This window comes from Cyprinus carpio, chromosome B4 (assembly GCF_018340385.1).
Source record: "Cyprinus carpio isolate SPL01 chromosome B4, ASM1834038v1, whole genome shotgun sequence".
NCBI classification, from domain to species: domain Eukaryota; kingdom Metazoa; phylum Chordata; class Actinopteri; order Cypriniformes; family Cyprinidae; genus Cyprinus; species Cyprinus carpio.
In genome coordinates this window covers 36756390-36775634 of record NC_056600.1, presented here as the reverse complement: position 1 = coordinate 36775634, position 19245 = coordinate 36756390, and the positions used below count along the sequence as shown (strand labels likewise).

The window sequence follows — 19245 nt, the reverse complement described above, 5'->3', positions numbered from 1 at the left end:
TATCCCTTATGGCCAAAGGCCTAGGCTACATACCCAACTTACCTGTTAGGGCCTCGACCCGGGGTAGAGCCCAAGGCTTGGAATCAAGAAAGATTCCTTTAAAGGGATACGGCAAAGAGCCTAGCATTTTATACGAAGTCTTGCCTGTCACACAGGGGCTTCCGCTTGCTCTTGCATAAGCTTGCTAAAGGAACAATCTCAACAGATCCCTAGTAGCAACATCCTGTTTAGATAGGTATCCGAGGATACATAGGTGGAGTGTTGCCCAAGATGAACGGGGCTTTTAGCAGCTCAAGAAAGGGCACGAAGCAACTGTTCAAAGCCCTCACCAAATAGGATTTTAGAAAGAACGAAGAGCAGTAGCGTGCAAACTTACCACAGTGTGGATTTCAGAAAGTGTGCGAAGACTTCACGTGCGCACTTACCATAACAATGGATTTTAAATACTGTTCTAAGGGAGGGATTGGGGGGCTCTCGTGGCACTCTGAAAAAGCAGCTCATAGATGGGATGGTCCCAAACAATATGTCTGAGAGTCATCAACTCGATCTATGGCAATAATGCTGGAGCACTCTGGGGGAAAAACAGAGAACTCAATCTCATGGGAGACGAGAACTCCGAATTCAGGAAGAGAGTAGTGCACTCATAGGCAACTCTTTTTGGTAAAGGGGAGCACTGCTAAAGTACTACGAGAAACATCCAAATAGCCCTTCATGTTGAGGGAAGCGATGCTTTAAGTGTATTAATAAAGATATACTGGCTGAGTGGAGCCCAAGGAACCAAGGTCTCATCAACTCAAAGAAAGGGAATGAAGCTGAGCACATCACCCTTACCGTACAGGATTTCAGAAAGTGCACAGAGTCTTGTCTGCACACTTACTATGTGGATTTTAGAAAGTGCGGAAAATGTTCAACGTGCACACTCACCACCATATGGATTTCAGAAAGTCCACAGAGCTTAGCATGTGTACTTAAAGCTTCCTAAGCATTGCAGAGGTGCCGAACCACATGGGAGAGGCTCAAATTTACAAACCTCTGGCGAGGGGAGCATCACCTGAGACAGCATATACAAGAAGATTCTCGCAACTGCCACCTCCACTTCCAGCTCGATGCATCAGCAAGAATGGATATCCAAGTGACCAAGAAGCCCCTCAGGGTGACCTGGCCGGGCATCCAGGAAATTCCTTGCAGTGCTGTGCCGGGCCTGATGATCAAGAAGGCTCCCGCAGAAACCTATGATCTAGCTGCTTGATACCGGAAGCATGAAGCCGGAATCAGGGCTATCATACCAGCTGGACATAATGTTGACAAGTATATAGTAAGCACTGAAATTGAGCACTGCAAAGAAATCTCACAGAGAATTAGTACACATATATCACCAGCAATTTAATACAAATATATTTATATATAGAATGGATCATATTCACCCACCCTGGTTCCTGCGCTGGAGCCCCGCTCAAGGGCTAACTCCCTTTAGTCCGGAACATCAGTAAGGCGGTTACTTAGAACCATAGAACCAACCAAAAACATCATAGGTCCAGCATAGGAGACTGTTATGCAAGAAGTTCCCACCTAACCATGGTCAGGTGGAGAGCTGGTGGTTACAGGGGAATTAGGAAGGGTGAAAATAAGGGCAGATGTAAAAACCCCCAAAAGACATCTCCCCCACAGAGAGATAACTATCCAGCATCTCTTCTACAGGGGGCATCCTCTCAAAACTGCTTTCGCGCATCGCCTCGATGTTGCCATAACTCGTATGCTGAAACCGATGGATGCGAGAGGAAAATGGCCTCTTCCATTCCTTTTCGATCTCTGTATGAAGATCAGGCAGAAATTGAAGGCTCACCTTAGCAGGAGGGCTATGGTTAGAAAGATAACACTCATTGAGATGACCTTGCGGCGTCATCTTGCTAACGCACTTCCATGGCAAGTCCAACTTTGCTGTGGCGCAAACCATAACCTCCAACAGCTCTACATACGCAGGGCATGAGGATTGAGAAGGCTCAGCCTCAGCTTCTTTGCCATCCTCGGACATCTCCTGTTCTTCCTGGGCCGAACCCAGCAGAACACTAACCTCTGTATCGGTAAGTATAGAGGCTCTCTCTCGTCCACCACCGACAAGCGTGAAAGGGAATGTCCCTCTCTAAACTCCTCAGCCAGATCCATCTGTGATCCCCATGAGCTCATTCTCTTCTATGCCTCAGCAGCAGCGGGTCCTGAACCGCAGGAAGCAGATGGCTGCCCCTCTTTCCTCGAAAAGAGAGACAAACAAGAGCGGAGCTTTTTCATTGAAAAATGCCCACAATGCATGCAGATTGCTCCCTCAAGGACATTGCATGCATGCTCTTCACCCAAACAAACAACGCAAAGATTGTGTGTCCACACACCACCTCCTTTTTTTTCTTTTTTTTTATCTGTTGAGAGAGCCTTACAAGTATAGGTGTACAGAAGTATGTGGAGTACTTAGATTTACGCACAGAATACTTACCTATGAATGGTAGAGCCCAAAAGATGTCTGGCTAGACACCAGATCGCTGCCTGTTTTCAATGTCAATGCAAGAGTGCAATTGTGGTGCCTTAAGCAAACTTCTTACACTGGTAAACTGTGGCATTTAGAGGCTTCTGAACATCTGAACTCTTCATATACATTTCTGGGTTTCTGACACTATGAATAAAAACTTTACCTTGCACCAGAGTGCAGCTGCGGGCTGAGCCAGCATTTTACATCTTTTACGGACACTCACTTCATCCCCAAACAAGCTGATGGTGCTCGCTTTATTACAAACAGAATACTGTTTATATCTATGTTTAAATCAGTTTACCATTGTTAAAGCAAAAACGTAAGGCTATTTTGAGGAGTGAATGTCACAGTTCCATCAGCCTTGTTAAAGAAACAACATTTTTTCTGTTTTAATTAAGACATGAGTTAAATTTTTCCTTCTGTATACTTTATTCTTACAGATTATACGGTATGAAGCAATTACAGTTGTTCAAAACAATCTATCTAGTTTCACTGATGATTATGCAACTTTCTTGAAACTAAAGAAAGAAAATCATGAAATAGTCTGTCTAGTCTTTTAGTCTAGACATTTAAAAAAAAATCCAATTATTATCTGATAAAGTGATGAAAAGACATTAAATGTAATGGACAGGAAATTGCTGCAAAACCCATGTGTGCCACAAAAGTCCCATCACACACAACAGCAGGACCAAACTTTGCCCACTTTCAAGAATTAATATTTATTCACAATTACTGTATTGAGGTTCTCCATGATGGTTGTTCAAGGAAGAGCTGCTGACCACAGTTATCTGCAAGAAAAAAAAAACTGTATACGCTCAGCTTCCTTGCTTATTAAACAATTATTGCACCCATTACAGATTGCTTTACACATTTCCAGTACATAGACACTGAACACCAAAGCCAGATAATTCATTATTTTCAATCTTCTCTTACCTCTGAACTGTTAAGATCATGGAAATTATTGGGTCTGACATCAGTGGACTGTGGAGTTAAAACTTGTGGAGAAAACGGCACCTTTGGGAAAATACACATATAATGTTTTATGCCTTCTTTGCTGTCAGAGGTATAAATGCAATAAAACTGGCAGACAGTTCCAGTATTACAGGTGTATAGACCTCACTGTACTTCAAATGGAATGGAAAAAAGCAAAATACAGAAATCCTTCTGAAATTTCCTTGTGTGGAAACATGCTTTCATCTGGATTTATGGAAATAATTTCACATAATTCATACATTCACATAATTTCCAGCATTTTTGTGGACACAATCCTACACTACAAGCTAGAGGGTTTGAACATTTAAGAGTGAAGAATTTAAGACAAGTTTTTGTATTGTGACTGTAGTGTTTGTTGGTTCTTGTACAATGTAAACCCATGTGTGTAGATATATCCATTATGTATATACGTATATATCTGAGGGGTTCAGCTGACAAAAAATCTTGGGAACCCCTGACTTGATGCATCACTCACCTGAGGAGGACAACAGCAACAGGACACTTTACAAGCGAACGCTGACAGACAGATGGAGATGATAAACTGAAGCAAGGTAAATAACAGCAACACACCACTGGTTCCCTTAAAGAGAGTCTGAGAGAAAAAAAAACAACATTATCACAGATAATAATAACAAAATAATTGATAATTAGTACTCAAACAGCTACACTGGCTGCTCAGCAGTCAAGAATCTATTACTCTTAAGGTTCATGTGGTAATATATTTATTGATCAAACTGAGTTTACAATTAATGTATAATATTAATATTTTCTTGCATTGTAAATGATAAATAATAGTAAGAGATCAGTAAATTACTTCTGAAATGTTCGGAAAAAGACTGGACGGATAAAAGCAGATTAAGGCTTGACTTCTGGTAAGTGTACTGACCACGCAATGATCTTACTATAAATATAAATATGAACATAAAAGCTTATGACATACCTTATACTTTCTCGTACCATAATTACATGTATAATAGTTGCAGTAAGTGTTGAGTGGTCCTACAATCAAATCCAGTGAAATTAAAATAAGGGCAATGCCTGCGGTTACAGCACTGACAATGTTCAGTCCAAGTGAACCATTCACCTATCGGCAGAAAACCAGCGTAAAGTTATTTAACATGCTGTGTTAAAGTAGAGGTAAAAGTATATGAAATGTCCTTAAAAAATAAACTACCTGACATACATAAATAAAATATTCATCAGGGTCCAAGCACCAATGCCTTATGTTGATTATTTAGTGATACAACTGCAATACATTTTTTTAAAGTAATGTGTTTTTTTTTTTTTTACAGCAAAATCCAGCCAATCTTCACTGAAAGTTTAGGTTAAAGCAAATATGCCAATGTCAAAAAATCTCTGTACACTCCAATTTTTACTGTTTTAAGACATATGATCATAAGGTATGTTTTGTAGGTGAACTCACGTTAAACTTTTATACTTCAATGAATTAAATGGCTTGACCAACGTGACCTGCCAGAAATAACGCTACGCTTGATTTTTTACCAATCCTACAGTTATGGTGTAAAGGTATTTCAGTTGTATTTATGTAGGTTAAATTTTGATGCAGTTTAGTGTACGTCTTTAATTTTTTAGAAACAAGAAAATCAGTCCAAACACAATAGTGTTCCAGCACTTCAGGTGATTGGACCCCTAAAAATAACAAGTGTTGTATACATACCAAACAGTAACTGGAGGGCGAATTAAGTTTGTTTTCTACACCGATGCAGAGTGAGCCTGCAATAATGTACTGAGAGGAGAGAGAAGGGCAAATATTGAGGCTTTTGCTGGAATATGTACAGATGGTACTCAACCAGAATAAGCTTTTTACTGCCATGTGTATCATAAGATTGTTGCGTTTAAGAAACTTGCTTGATTGCGTTTCCCATAGCATCAGCATTGTCTCATTCCACATCTCAGGAACCATTGTTACATTTGTAATCTGAAACTTATCTCTGTGTTTGGAAGTAAACTTTTTGAATCGGGAGTTGTCATTCAGAGAAATGCATGCATATGCGACGCAATGACATATAAATGAATATCATTAAATGACAAAACTGTTAGTTTGTGTTGTGTTCAGGGTTACCAGGTTTTCACAACAAAACCCGCCCAAATGCTATTCAAAACTAGCACAATCTCATTTCGAGGAGGTCCCCCGATATAAATTGCGTTCCGGGGGATAAAATACATGTTTTTTGGCAGGGTTCCCCTGGTAAAATTTGCATTTTAGGGGCTAAATATCATGTTTTTGGGGTCGCTTCAACCCACAGACATGAAAAACAACCCAATGAATTGTGTTTCCCTAACCACACACACACCAAAACTGTACGAATTACAGAAATGACATTTTGGCTTCAGATTTATATATCAAATCACACAGGGAACACAATCACTGAACTGTGTAACCAGCAAAAATCAATAAGTTGAACTGTCCTCAGACTTTATGTAGACCAACATTGAAAATGTGTAGCCTCTGCTTATTTATGGAGCCCCGTGTGCGATGTGCAGAAAAGAAATATCAACTCACTAGTGTTTTATTAATCATTTGCTGTAGTTGTAAAATGTGGACTTCATTAATTCAGCCATGAGTTTTAGATCCATTGATTTAGCACATTGGCCACTACCTTTTAGTTTTTTCAATTTCAGTTTTTGTAGGGTTCTGTAAGGGGATAGATGTCAAAAAAGGAGCGATAGTGTAACAAATGAATATGTCTAAGACCTGTTGAAATGCATCAGTGAATTATTGAAAATTTCAAACATTTTATATATGACATAAGTGTATTAATGTGGTCACAATGCTGACAAAATAAATAAATCACTGTGTTAGAAAAGGCACTAATAATGTTCCCATTATGATCCCCATTTTCTATTTATTTTATGGCATAATTGCACACCTCTAACGAGAAGTCAGAGGAGTGAAGATTCATCTGCAGCTTTATCGTCACAATGATAAATGTAGTAGCGGAAGTAAAATTCTCTCACAAAAATGACTCCAGAAGCCTTAATAGCATATTTTAAAGTATTGTTTAAAGAAAATCTAGTTCCTACATTATTTTTCTATACATCCACTCACTGGGGTCTCTAATCAGGAATATGCACTTTAAACTACTCAGAGAAGTAAAGTAAAGATACATCTGCAGCTTTATCACAATGATAGATATAGTATAAAGGCAACAGCTCAGAAGAGGCAGAGAATTCATAGTCCAGATAACAGGCGAGAGATCTGGACATGCAGATTAACGGTCACAAACCAGAGAAAAAGTGTGAAGTCGTTGCAGACAGATAAACAATTACAGTCCAGGTAACAGGCAGAGGGTCGAGGCAGGTGGCAAGGATCAGATACGAGAATACAGTCCAGGTTCAAACACAGAGAAAGTAATGCACAGAATAACGCTCAGAAATGACCACCGTAGCAAATCAAGACTTCGCAATGAGAGTGTGAGTAAGCAGTGCTTAAATGTGTGTATGAGTGAGTGAATGATTGGATGCAGGTGTAGCGCAATCAGTCCTAGGAATGAAGGCTGATGGGAAATGATGTCCGAATCAAAACAGTCAATACTCAGGTGAAGGTTCCCTCTGGTGGTGCAAGAGAGGCAATATGGGAGCCTCACTTGTAACAGAGATAATCTAAAATACTGGCAATACAGTAAAAAGTAAGCACACTTCAAGTACCGTCACTGTAATATTTTACTGTAACTAAATAATTAAATGTAATACTACATAATTTTTCCTGCCAGTAATTTAGTTCATTATTTTATCTTAATTTATAAAGGAGTAGTACAGTTCTGAGCAATGCTGATAGCCTGGTGTTGATTTTTTCAAATGGTTGTATTTACTGTCATGTCCTTGTGGTGGAGTTACAGTACACATGGCGGTAATAGGTTGACTACCTACTGTAGTTTGTATTATACAAGGCAGAACACTAAACTGTATAATTTCTTACAATGATAGATCCCCAGTAAGGAACACCAATAAAGACAAAGATGGATTCTGCATGAACTGTAGACACAATGCCAAACAGGAGAGTCATCACACCGATCATTATCTGGACAGTCTGTGTAGGACAAGAAAATTATTATTGCATTGTCACCAAGACAAAAATACGGAGCCCCGCACATGGCATGCAGAAAAAAATAGTTGGCTTAATCGTGCGCACAATTTACTAATTCGTTCTCTCAATGTACTTAAACGTGTACACGATTGCTATTTTGTTCCCTCGATTTTACTAATTCTTTCCCTTGATTTATAAATAGAGAGAACAAATTAGTAAATCGAGGGAACAAATTTGTAAATCATGCGCACAATTTATTTATTTTTTCCTTGCATGTCATGTGCGGAGCTCCATACAAAAAGTCACATTCTTCAATAAAATGTGTGTATGCTTTGTTAACGTGTGTACCCCACCTTCTTTAGAACTGATTCATGTACTTTTCTTACCTCACACTAACATGCATAAATAAAAAACAATTATATGGGTTTACGAAAAAATTTCTCACCCCAAGGGCCTTTGGTTGGCCTTTTAGAAATGCCCTAAGTCCATGAAGAAGTGAAAGTCCTGTTATCTGTTGGACATAAACAGGGGCAGGAGCATTTGTTTCAGTCCCAACTGCTGTTGTTCGTATTGGTTGTTGCAGCTGGATGACCAAAGAATTTATGGGTATAGCAGTCGACATTCTCGTTTCAGGATCTGAAATTGACCTGCAAAAATCATAGTAAATCAAAACATGTAAATGATATGATTATAAAATACATTTCTGTAAAAAAAAAAAAAACCTTATTAAACGTATTAAAATAGACACAGCTTTTATATTGTTTACATACATGAATGCATTTATGCCTGTCAGGGGGCCTGTTCTTCATAAGTCACTTATTACATCCGAACTGTCACATCCAAGATGATATCATTGCGCTAAACAGGATCTGGCTAATTTGGTTCTTCAAAAACACCTGTTGTTGATGATTAGTATGGCTGGATTTAGTTATCTGAGATAATTGCACGTTCATGGGTTGGTATAAGAGTTTTGGTAAAAGGGGTTTTGTATCGATACTCGAAACCACGATCAGCAATGCAGCGATTGGCTGGTGGCAAGATAATGACATATTTTTCAAAAAGACAACTGACAAAAAACTTGACAAATTTCTGGACTTTTATTTATTTACTTTTATTTATTTATATTTCTATGACTTTTATTCGATCACTTATCCTCAAACATACCTGGGTATGTCACATAACCTGCTTTTTGGCATACCCCCCAGGTTTAAGTTTACAAACCTGTTGCTATGTCAGCAACTCGGGGGTGTATTCCAGAAAGCACGGTTAACTTACCTTCAGCTATACCCTGAACTTTCAGTTGATTAACCCCAAACTTTGTTTGCTCGAGGTATGTGGTTCCAAAAACACGTCCGGGAATAAGTTCATTCAACACAGAGTATGTTCCTGGTTAAGACTCAAGACATTCTTAACAGAACCAGGAATCAACGAGTCACTATGGAAACGAACGCTAAGAAAAAGTGCGCCATGCTGTTTCTTTCTTCTTTTGTTCAATGGTCGTTTACATGCTTAGTGCATATCGCCACCTAATTAATAAAAAAAATTCTATTTAATCTTTAATCATTGAAAATATGAATTATATTGTTTGTTTGATGCTAATATCAGATATGTTTTTTGATTTAGAATTTAGACATTATAGAAAATGCAGATCCATGTGAGATAATAAAAAATGTAATAAATATATATATAATAAATTAAACATTACCTTTTCATAGTGTTTAATTTGTGAAGATAACCGTTATATATGCCAATAAAATATATATAATAACCATATTAGAATAATATGTTACCTTATTTATTACTTATATTTGTATGATATGTTAATGAAGCGCTAATATATTTATTTTTTACATATTGTAATATTATATAGTGTTGTGAGTTATCTGTCACGCCCACTGAAGGTTCGTCAGTAAATCACACGTGCGCTGAAGTGAACTAACCCCCTGGAACATAACCTGCTCCGGAGCAGGTCATCTTCAGAGAGCAAGTTACTATGGTTACATACATACCCTGAAAGTAACCTCACATTTTGCAAGATCTCTGAAGATATTTTCCAGGGTTAATTCACTTCAGTGCTATCAGCGCACGTGTGATCTACTGACGAGCCTTCAGTGGGCGTGACAGATAGCGCACAACATTATATAATATTCCAATATGTAATATAGCCTATATATATATATATATATATATATATTTAACAAAGACTTTTTCGATTATCCTTCGTGTTCCTTCATACAAATATTTGTATGATATTGTCACACTACGTTGCCGGAAGGAACACGGAGGATAATTGAAAGAGTCTTTATTAATCCAACACAGGAGTAAATCCAACATGGAGAACAGGAGGAAGACACTCGTACGTAACTGGTAGACCCGACAAAACTGAACTGAAAGGACATAGGCTGATAAAGGCAGGATAATTAGGGAAGAACGAGACACACCTGGGATCAAATTAACACAATCACTGGAAGACAAAACTGGGTCACAGGGGCAAAACACACACAGACAGGTCCATAGTCCTGACATAATGCCCCCTCCCGAAAGGTGCGTACTCGCACCGTAGTAACAACAGAGGGGAGGCATGGGTGGGAACTTGGGAGGAGGTTCCGGTGGAGGACGGCAGACAGAGACGACGGAGGGAGGAGCCAGAGAGGAGGCGATGGAGGGAGGAGCCAGGAAGGAGACAAAGGAGGGAGGAGACAGGAGGAGCCTGGAGCAGTAGGAGTCCAGCTGGACCCAGGCCACAGCCATAATGATGGCCCAAGGTGGAGCCGACGGTGGGAGGAGCCATGAAGGAGGAATGGCCGCCAACTCCAGGGGGCCAACTAATGGCGGCGGAGCAGGCGGAGACGGACAGCCAACAAGCCAGGGGGATGCCGAGGATCCGGGGTGGAGCCAAGGGCTTTGGTGACCGAGGCAGAGATCCACGGCGGAGCCAGAGCGACTGAGGACCAAGGTGGAGCTGGCGGGAGGAAGGAGCCCAACGGATAGAGCGACTAGGCGCAGCAAGTGGAGAGGAGTCCAGAGGCGATGGTGGGTTCGACGCCCGACCAAGGCAGAGTCGGAGGGACAAGGGAGCCTGGTGGAGCTGATGGATTGATGGTTGATGGTGGAGGCGAGGGAGCTCGGAGCCAAGGTGGAGCTGCTGGGTTTACAGGCTGAGGTGGAGTCCGGGCCTCAGAGGCTGGAGGCGGAGGTGAGGGAGACTCCGACCACGGTGACACTGGAGGATGGCAGTCCCGCGGGGCTCGCATCGCATAGATGGTGGGCTGAGGGTGAGCAAAGGGGCTGCCAGACGACAGCGGTGGAGGAGGCAGGTGCCGGTGGGTGGGAGGGTGTGTTTTTGAGGAGCGGACACTTTCTAGGAGCAAGCACTGGAGAATCGGAAGCCCCCTCAGGGCTGGACGAGGAAACCAAGGACGAAGGAGGGCTGGACGGCACCAGCGGAGATGATGGAGAGAGGAAAGGGGGCAGTTCAATCTCCAGTTCAGATTCCCAGTCTATAAGATCCTCCTCCTCATTTTGGCCCTTTTGGCGCTCCATACTTGGCTCACCCTCAGCTGCGATGCAGGGGGCAGAGCTCCACTCTGCACTCACACCGTCCACAGCTCTCTCCCTTGTGGGGAGCACTGTAGCCGGCCCTCGCACCTGGTCTGCCGGGTTGGGCTCCATATTCAGGGCAATCCTCCACTCAGTCACTCGGCATTGCGCTGGGTCATTGATCGCGGCAGTAATGGGCTCTCCATCGTCGGGGTTGGGTTGATGTTCCACACCGTTGGGAGATGCTGGGCACTGGGGGCCGGAGTGGATTCGGCGAGATCCTCCTCGGGGCCGATGGTAAAATCTGCTCGAGGGCCACCTTCGCGTCGTCCGAGTAGGTGGTAAGATGGGCTATGGCCAGAAACAGTCTGGCGTGACCCTTGAGCGAATGCCTCCCTTGCTCCAGCAGGTGGAGGAATTCCGGGCGGGTGTAGAGATCCATAGAACACAACGGAAAGAAAAAACTGAGTAAAAAACAGTAAAACAAATGGAGGGGAGACACGCAATAAACTGTTGTTCAGTCGGGTCTTCTGTCAGACTATGCTGCCGGAAGGAACACGGAGCCAAGGATACTCGAAAGAGTCTTTATTAATCCAACACAGGGGTAAATCCAACATTTACATGGCTGGTAGGACACAAGAACGTAACTGGTAGACCCGACAAAACTGAACTGAAAGGACATAGGCTTAAAAAGGCAGGATAATTAGGGAAGAACTAAACACATGGGATCAAATTAACAATCACTGGAAGACAAAACTGGGTCACAGGGGTAAACACACACAGACAAGTCCAAGCATACATAGGTAAATCTTTTTTATTTTCCTTATTTATTTTTATTACACAAATTCTTTTTTTCTTATTGTATTTTTCTAGTGCACAAATAAATCAGTTATATGATGTCTAAGATTCTGTCTATTGTTTTATAATTGAAAAACTATGCATTGGTATGTTTAATGACTAAAATAGTTTGTAGAACCCTTCAATACAGTTGGTAAATATTTTTGGGGATGGGGGGGACTAGACATAGTATCAGAAAAATGGTTGCAGGAATCTCATTTTTCATGGTATCTTCTTCAGATTTGAAATAGAAACTCATGAGACATGTGACTTTAAACCCATTACTTTTCTAGATTGCTCCAGGACTGATTTCATGTATTTTTATATCAAATAAAAAAAAATTCAGTGTGGTACAATTTTTTTCAAGGCACTTCAGTGTCTATAACTTTTAATCTTTTTGAGAATTATTAACTCTGGATGATGAAAAGTAAAGCCCAAAGGATCTTCTTTCCAAAGACACCAAAATTAGGTGTGTAACACACTGAAGTAAGGAACTGTTGCAATTTTAAGTTAGGTAGGGCACTTTCAGTTGTGAGTCCCATAATAGGGGGTGCTGGTTAACAGGTTAAAGTGACATGACATACAGCCAAGTATGGTGACCCATACTCAGAATTCGTGCTCTGCATTTAACCCATCCAAAGTGCACACACACAGCAGTGAACACACACACACCATGAACACACACCCTGAGCAGTGGGCATCCCATTTATGCTGCGGTGCCCGGGGAGCAGTTGGGGGTTCGGTGCCTTGCTCAAGGGCACCTCAGTCGTGGTATTGCCTGCCCGAGACTCGAACCCACAACCTTAGGGTTAGGAGTCAAACTCTCTAACCATTAGGCCACGACTTCCCCACAATTGTCTAATTATTGTTCATTGTCTAATTATTAGTTAACCCTCCTCACCTGTGGCACCCTCGTCAAGTCCCCTATTTGAGTTCCCCTTTGTGTTAGCTTGAGTTGTCTGGTATTTATGTTGTGTTCACCCTGTGTCTCTGTGGATTTTGCCTTCTTGTAATAAATACACCTGCTATTAGGTTATCTTCATCCTCATTGTCTTCCTTGTTGGACGCGTGACAATGCCATAGTAGTTATTACCATCAGTAGAATTATTGTTATCAACTATAAAAAAATCTATTAGACGTTGTAAACATGGAATATACTGTAAAACAAATAGCTCATGTTTAAACTGATCTATATCATTTACATGATAGCTCTATTCCAATGACACTAGGACATATAAGTGCCCTACTAGCCATTAAAAATCTCCTTATTACCAAACTTATTAATAACATTCTAGTTTTATATTCATACATACACACATACATACATACAAATTTGTATAAAAGTATTCAGATGTAGTGTAAGTATATTTACTGCTTTACCAGGGAAAAAACTCCTCTCTTCAGCTGGTTTCTCGTGCTTTACTCTGAAGTTCTGTTCAGTCGTCTGAGGTAAGCCAATGCAAATTCTATGTCATATGTGTAACTGCTGATACTTTTTCCCAGAATGAAAGGGGAAGAAGGTGGAGCTCAGGTGATTATAAAAAAATGGCAAAGCTGGCCATTTCATGAGTTGTTCTTGATCAAAATTAACACTTTCCAAAGTGTTGAGAAGTGAAGACCAAAAAAAGAAGTGCTGCATCTAATGAGATAATTAAGTTTTTTGGATTCTAAATGTATCTTTGTATCGCAGTCAACTTAATGTCATAAACATTTATTTTCCACTGATCTGTTTCACCTTCAGTCCATTTCTCTAATAATATACAAGTGCTTTTAGTAAAGTGCTATTGCAATTAATGAAAGAGAGTTTATTTAACAAAAGTTAATTGTCAATAGTGTTGTACTTCGGTACCAAGTCAGTACAAAAAAAATGAAAATGCCACGGTACCAGGTTTCTTTAAGTACCGGTGGTACCAAGTACCCAGTCAACCCGGTTCTTGACGCATACAGCGCTATGATTTCCGTGAAGCAGAAAATGCAGACGGAATCTCAAAATCCAGTCATGGAAATGAAACTTACATTTTAACCCTCTGGAGTCTAAGGGTATTTTTGGGGCCTGGAGAAGTTTTGTCATGCCCTGACATTTGTGCTTTTTTTTCAGTTTCTTATAAATATCTAAATGGCTAAAGTCTAATCTCACTGTAATCAGCACAAACTAGGCTATAATAATATGTGAGCAGCATGTATGTACATGATTGTGTTTTTGAGAAAAAAAATGTTATGCGTGGTTAGTGAAAAACTAAAAATGTTAAATCACTTGAATAAGGCAATAAAACACATACAGAAAATTGGTTCCCAGATATTTTGAGAACTGGAGCTTGTAGCCTAGAATTTTTTTTTTTCTAAATGATGTGAAAATCATCTTGTTTACTCACTTACAGAAAAACAATATATTGATTAAAATTTTCTAAGAGACACTTTTTGTTGGTAAAAGTCATATGCGAGTAGGCGTCAACTATCATGAATTCACACCTGAGAAGACAAAGGCCTGCATAATGAGCTGCATAATGAGCCATTCAGTCAGCTGTGTCACTGAGAGGGGATGAGTTACAAGAAAGAATGTGAGGACAAAATAAATCTATATAATTTTATGTTTGTAGTTTATTTAGAATATATTTAATTATCCCACAACATAATTTAATATTCACTTGTGAGTGCAGTTAAACAGTTTATTAGGAAAAATCAAAGCTGACTTTCAAACTGAATTTTTTGCATCATTACTCCAGTCACACAATCCTTCAGAAATCCTTTTAACAATCTTATTTTCTACAAAAAAACATTTATTGTTATTATTATCATTATTATTATTATTATTATCATTATTATTATTATTAATGTTGAAAAGAGCTGAGAATATTTTTTTTTTACGTTTTTTAGTGGGGATAAATTGAAAGAACAGCAATGATTGTTACATTTGTTACAGTTACATTTATTGGTACATTTATATTATTTACATCAAGCTTTTGAATGGTATAGTAGTGTATATTGTTATTGAAACTTCATAATATTTCACTTGATTATACATTTAGTCAGGAATTATAGTTTGGAAAAAGTCTTTGGAAAAAGTCTAACTAGTAAAATGTTTACACGTTATGTGAAAACTAGTACAAGTATATAAATCAATAAAAAGAGACTTACTAATGTTTATGATATCTGCTGAATAAAGTGCTTCATTCTTTTTTCTGAGGAAATCCAAATCTCAAATCCTCAACCACATCACATCTTTTTGGGGTGAATTATGTCTTATTCCTCCCATCGCGAAGCAAACAGTAAAAATAATAAAAACTTGAAGAACAGTCTCGCTGCGTTGTCTTCTGTTGTGTGGGCGTATTCAAAAGCCGCGCGCTTCAGTGAAACATTTGAATCTCAAAAGCGCGCGCTCGGCGCGGGGGCGTGGTCGCATTAGAAGATAATGAAGGGAGACGTGAAAAAACGGACATCGCGTTGTTTTCATATGGATTACTTTATCACAGAATATTTGTTTTCAGCAGCACTTGTTTAGTTTAAAAGTAGACATGTCAGGCTTTCTATAGATATCTCTCTCATGTCTCTTCGTTGAGTATTCACTGAGTTACAGTTCATTTAATGACGCATTTGTATCTGAAGATCAGCGCAGACAAAGGCTGCAGACAGCACTCCTTGTTTGTTATCTTTATTTTATAAGTGCACACAAAGTTTGTTGTTATTATGTCTGTATACAAAAAAAAGTAGACCCTTTACAGATTCGATTGATGTATTGCACTTATCTGTACGATCAAAACTGAAAGTGTAATTTAAGTTCTTTTCGGGGTTATCAGGAGAAAATACCCCAAAACGCGTATACGCGTTAATCGACTCCAGAGGGTTAATATGGACAGTCACGGAATTTGTCAAAGTTAGCATAAATTAATCAAATCAAATCTGCATATGGACCAGTATCTGTAAATGTACAGCCGCAAAAGTTGGATGAAATATGAATCCTGCGTGTTCTGCGCGTCTCTGTGTGAATGAATGAATGGCAGTTTACTACATTGACTGAAGCGCGTGACGCTTGCAGTAATTTCAGCATCTGCCGTCTCAATGAGGACATAAATACATAAACAATAAAATCCAATAAAATCAATAATCTGTGATTTGTTCATTCTCTTTAAAGGTCCCATATTGTCAGAACTGAAATTTCTTGGCTTTTTTCATGATAACAGGTCTAGGGGCTATGTAACTACCATATATATGTCAAAACAGTCAGTGCACAGTCCAATGCACACAGCCTGCAAAAAGTAGCTGTGCCTTTTCATGAGCCGTTGTGTCTTCCGTAAAAATGTGACGTCAGAACTACCCAGTCACTGCCTTTTAGCCACCCTAAACACTGCCCACCTTCCACCGTCCCACCAGACAACATCGCATCCATTGCCATTGCTGATCAACAACAACACGGAAACACATCAAGAAAACTGTCTCTGTAGGAAACTACATCATTGCACAGGCTTCCAAACAACATTAATCTAAGAGACCAGTGTCATTTATTCGGAAATACCACAGCAATTTAGTTTGAACTTAACCATCTGTTCTGCACATTTCACAAGTGACTGCTTCTTCAGTCAAGCAAAGTTCAATGCCGGTTTTTCAAAAGATCAAAGATGCGCAGTCCCTACATTGTTGGGTCTGACCTCAAATCTGCAACCCGTAAGTAAATTTCTCACACATTTTATGTTACATTATGGAGCCAGCATAATCTGAAATTATAGTCTGTAAACAGTTATGCAACATTAACGTGATGTTAATGTCAACTTATTGTATCAGTAGGAAAGCAATAGTTACGTAGTTTACTGCATTCGGTGTTTGAAAAAAAAAAAACATTAATTACCATTCTTTAACATCCTGTTGTAAACTCATTTGAGGAAGTGGTTGGTTTTTCTCCTGTCGCACAGATTCAGGGTTTGAGTTGTGCGTCACTCAGAAAACAACAGGCCAATCAGAAGAGAGGCTCATAAATATCTAAAATCTACCTGTTCTAAGCAGAGCTCCTGAGAGTGGAGCTGTAAAAATATATTGCGATAGTTTTTGGTACTTATACCACAAATATAGATTCTTAAGGACATCAAATAATTAAATACCTAAAATAAAACTCCAGAAAAGTGTAAAATATGTGACCTTTAACTTTTATTTAATTGACAAAAGTACATAGAAAATATTTACTTTGGTCAGTGAAACCTTTGGAAATGGATTTTGATGGCTGCAACACACTCCAAGAAAGTTGGGACAGAGGCACGTTTAACATTGTTTCACATCAACCTTCCTTTTAATTACAATGTTTCATTGTTTGGGAAAAAAAATCTTTGTCTAGTCTTGCTGAGTGGCGATTTAACCACAAGTTATCAAACAAGCGCATCAAAGCACATTTTCGCAAATAGACATCAGTTTTGCCTCGCTGATGTGTTACATTTGACGGCTGCAGCCAGGGAAAATGAAAGAAAAACACTGTAGTTAAAGTATTTAAAATTCACAGATGAAATTTTAGTACTTATGAAGTTATGTGCGTTTCTTAGAACAAATTCAAGCAGGATAAATGTCAAGCCTGTGCCTGAGCCTGTTGTGACCACCCTACATATAGTTTGGGTCACATATTAAATTATTTATATATATTTCCTTTTTATTTTTACATATGTTCATTTCTATTTACATGTATATATAAGTTTTATTTTAATTACTTAAATATATGATGAGTTTGCACTGAATAGTTCAGCTGCATTTTCTGAACTCTGGGTGGCAGTTGAGAGAGTAGAGTTACCATGACGACTGCAGCGCATCCTCAGACAACAAAGAGGACCATTAAGGAAACAACTAACTCTTGTCTCTCTCTCTCTCATTTAATGTCAAGTTGATTACTGCTTACAGTCTTCCCGACTGCCCGGGACCTGTAACAGATTTTGGGGGCTCGTCCGGGATCAGCGTTACTCTGAAGACGCCTGTTCCAGTGATTTTGAACCTAGGGACAGCAAAGCACATTCTTCAGGAAGGGAGCAACGTGCGTGTGAGAGGATAAGGGGAGCAGGTGACTAGCATCATCCTGACCAGGCGCATCACCACATAACCAGATCTACCTGGAAGTGCATCATGTCCGACGAAGAAAGAAAGAAAGAGACTTGTCTGGAACATCAAGAAGAAAGTCTACACTTTGAACACATGTGAACTCTTCCAGCTGGCAAAAGACATTAACTCAGCATCAGATGCAGATGTTACACAATAAAAGAATGGTGATGAAGAGAGCTACATTAATTATATTGTCACTTACATGAACAGCTGTGAATTGTCTAGGCTACCTGATCAAGGGATGACTGTGTTGTTGAATTTAAATGATTCTATTGATGAAATCGTAGAGCAACGTGCTACTAGGACTGAAATAGTTACCCAGCCATCTATTGTACCTCATAACACAGACACATCAGAGGATGAGTACCAGAGAATGTTATCAAACTATGAGGATTTAGGTAGAAAACTTTTAGCCTTTAGAACGATACCTACCACACTTCCTACAGCCACAGTCACATCACACACACATCTTCCAAACAATAATAATCCCGCATATTCCAGCATTCCAAGGCATGAATTAAATAATCACAGTACATCTCATTCTGCACCTGAGACCATGGTCTCCATCAGAGACATTGCAATGTTGCAACGTCGAGAATTCAGGATCCATGGGGGACAAATAGGAGACAGTGTGTCTGACATAAGTTTCAGCAACCTGTGCAAGCAAATAGACGAAGGCATTAAGGAAGGCTGCACTGAAAGCGATATAATCCGGGGGGTGTTTCCGCATGATTAAACCTGGACATTTTAAAGATATGTTAATAACCAAGGATGACATGACTGTTGTGGAATTGAAGAGTTTTCTCCAGTCTCATTTAGGTGAAAGAAGCAGTACTGAACTTTTCCAAGAACTTATGACTGCCAAGCAGCAGGACCATGAGACACCACAGCAGTTCCTGTACCGCATGATCAGCCTAAAGCAGAAGATATTGTTCTGCTCTAGACAGGTGAATTCAGACATCAAATATGATGATCATACAGTTCAGAGTGTGTTTCTCCATACTGTTTCACAAGGCATCGGCCTAAAGCACAGTGACATTCGGCGAGAGTTGAGACCTTTCCTCTCAGACCATAATGTTTCTGATGAAACCCTGCTGAGGCATGTAATAAGAATTACAAGTGATGAAAGTGAGAGGCAACGCCGGCTGGGTCAGTCTACTCGCCATAAGGTGGCGCATGCACACAGCGCACAGTTTGAGTCTTACAGTGGGGCTAAAGAAATGGTGGGGAGTGGCTGAGACGG

At 39.8% G+C, this 19245-nt stretch overlaps 1 protein-coding gene across 1 annotated transcript; it reads right to left on the bottom strand.

The window, feature by feature from the left end:
- Positions 1-2929: 2929 nt before the first annotated feature.
- On the bottom strand, positions 2930-13397 carry LOC109084457 (membrane-spanning 4-domains subfamily A member 4A-like). The gene is made up of 8 exons (XM_042722581.1): positions 13317-13397; positions 8005-8206; positions 7452-7562; positions 5190-5258; positions 4452-4595; positions 3987-4103; positions 3452-3532; positions 2930-3306 (listed from the first exon to the last, which is right to left on the bottom strand). Exons 2-8 carry the CDS (start codon positions 8179-8181, stop codon positions 3238-3240), a joined length of 768 nt encoding a protein of 255 aa, XP_042578515.1. The 5' UTR covers positions 8182-8206; positions 13317-13397; the 3' UTR covers positions 2930-3237.
- Positions 13398-19245: the final 5848 nt, after the last annotated feature.

Bases quoted from the DNA above. Each gene is read 5' to 3' on its own strand.
- LOC109084457 (XM_042722581.1), bottom strand. From the start codon at position 8,181: ATGTCGACTGCTATACCCATAAATTCTTTGGTCATCCAGCTGCAACAA. The intron at 4,104-4,451 runs GTATGTCATAAG...TTTTTCTCTCAG, and splicing joins ATGGTACGAGAAAGTATAAG to ACTCTCTTTAAGGGAACCAG. The intron at 3,533-3,986 runs GTGAGTGATGCA...ATTTTCCCAAAG, and splicing joins GTTGCTGTTGTCCTCCTCAG to GTGCCGTTTTCTCCACAAGT.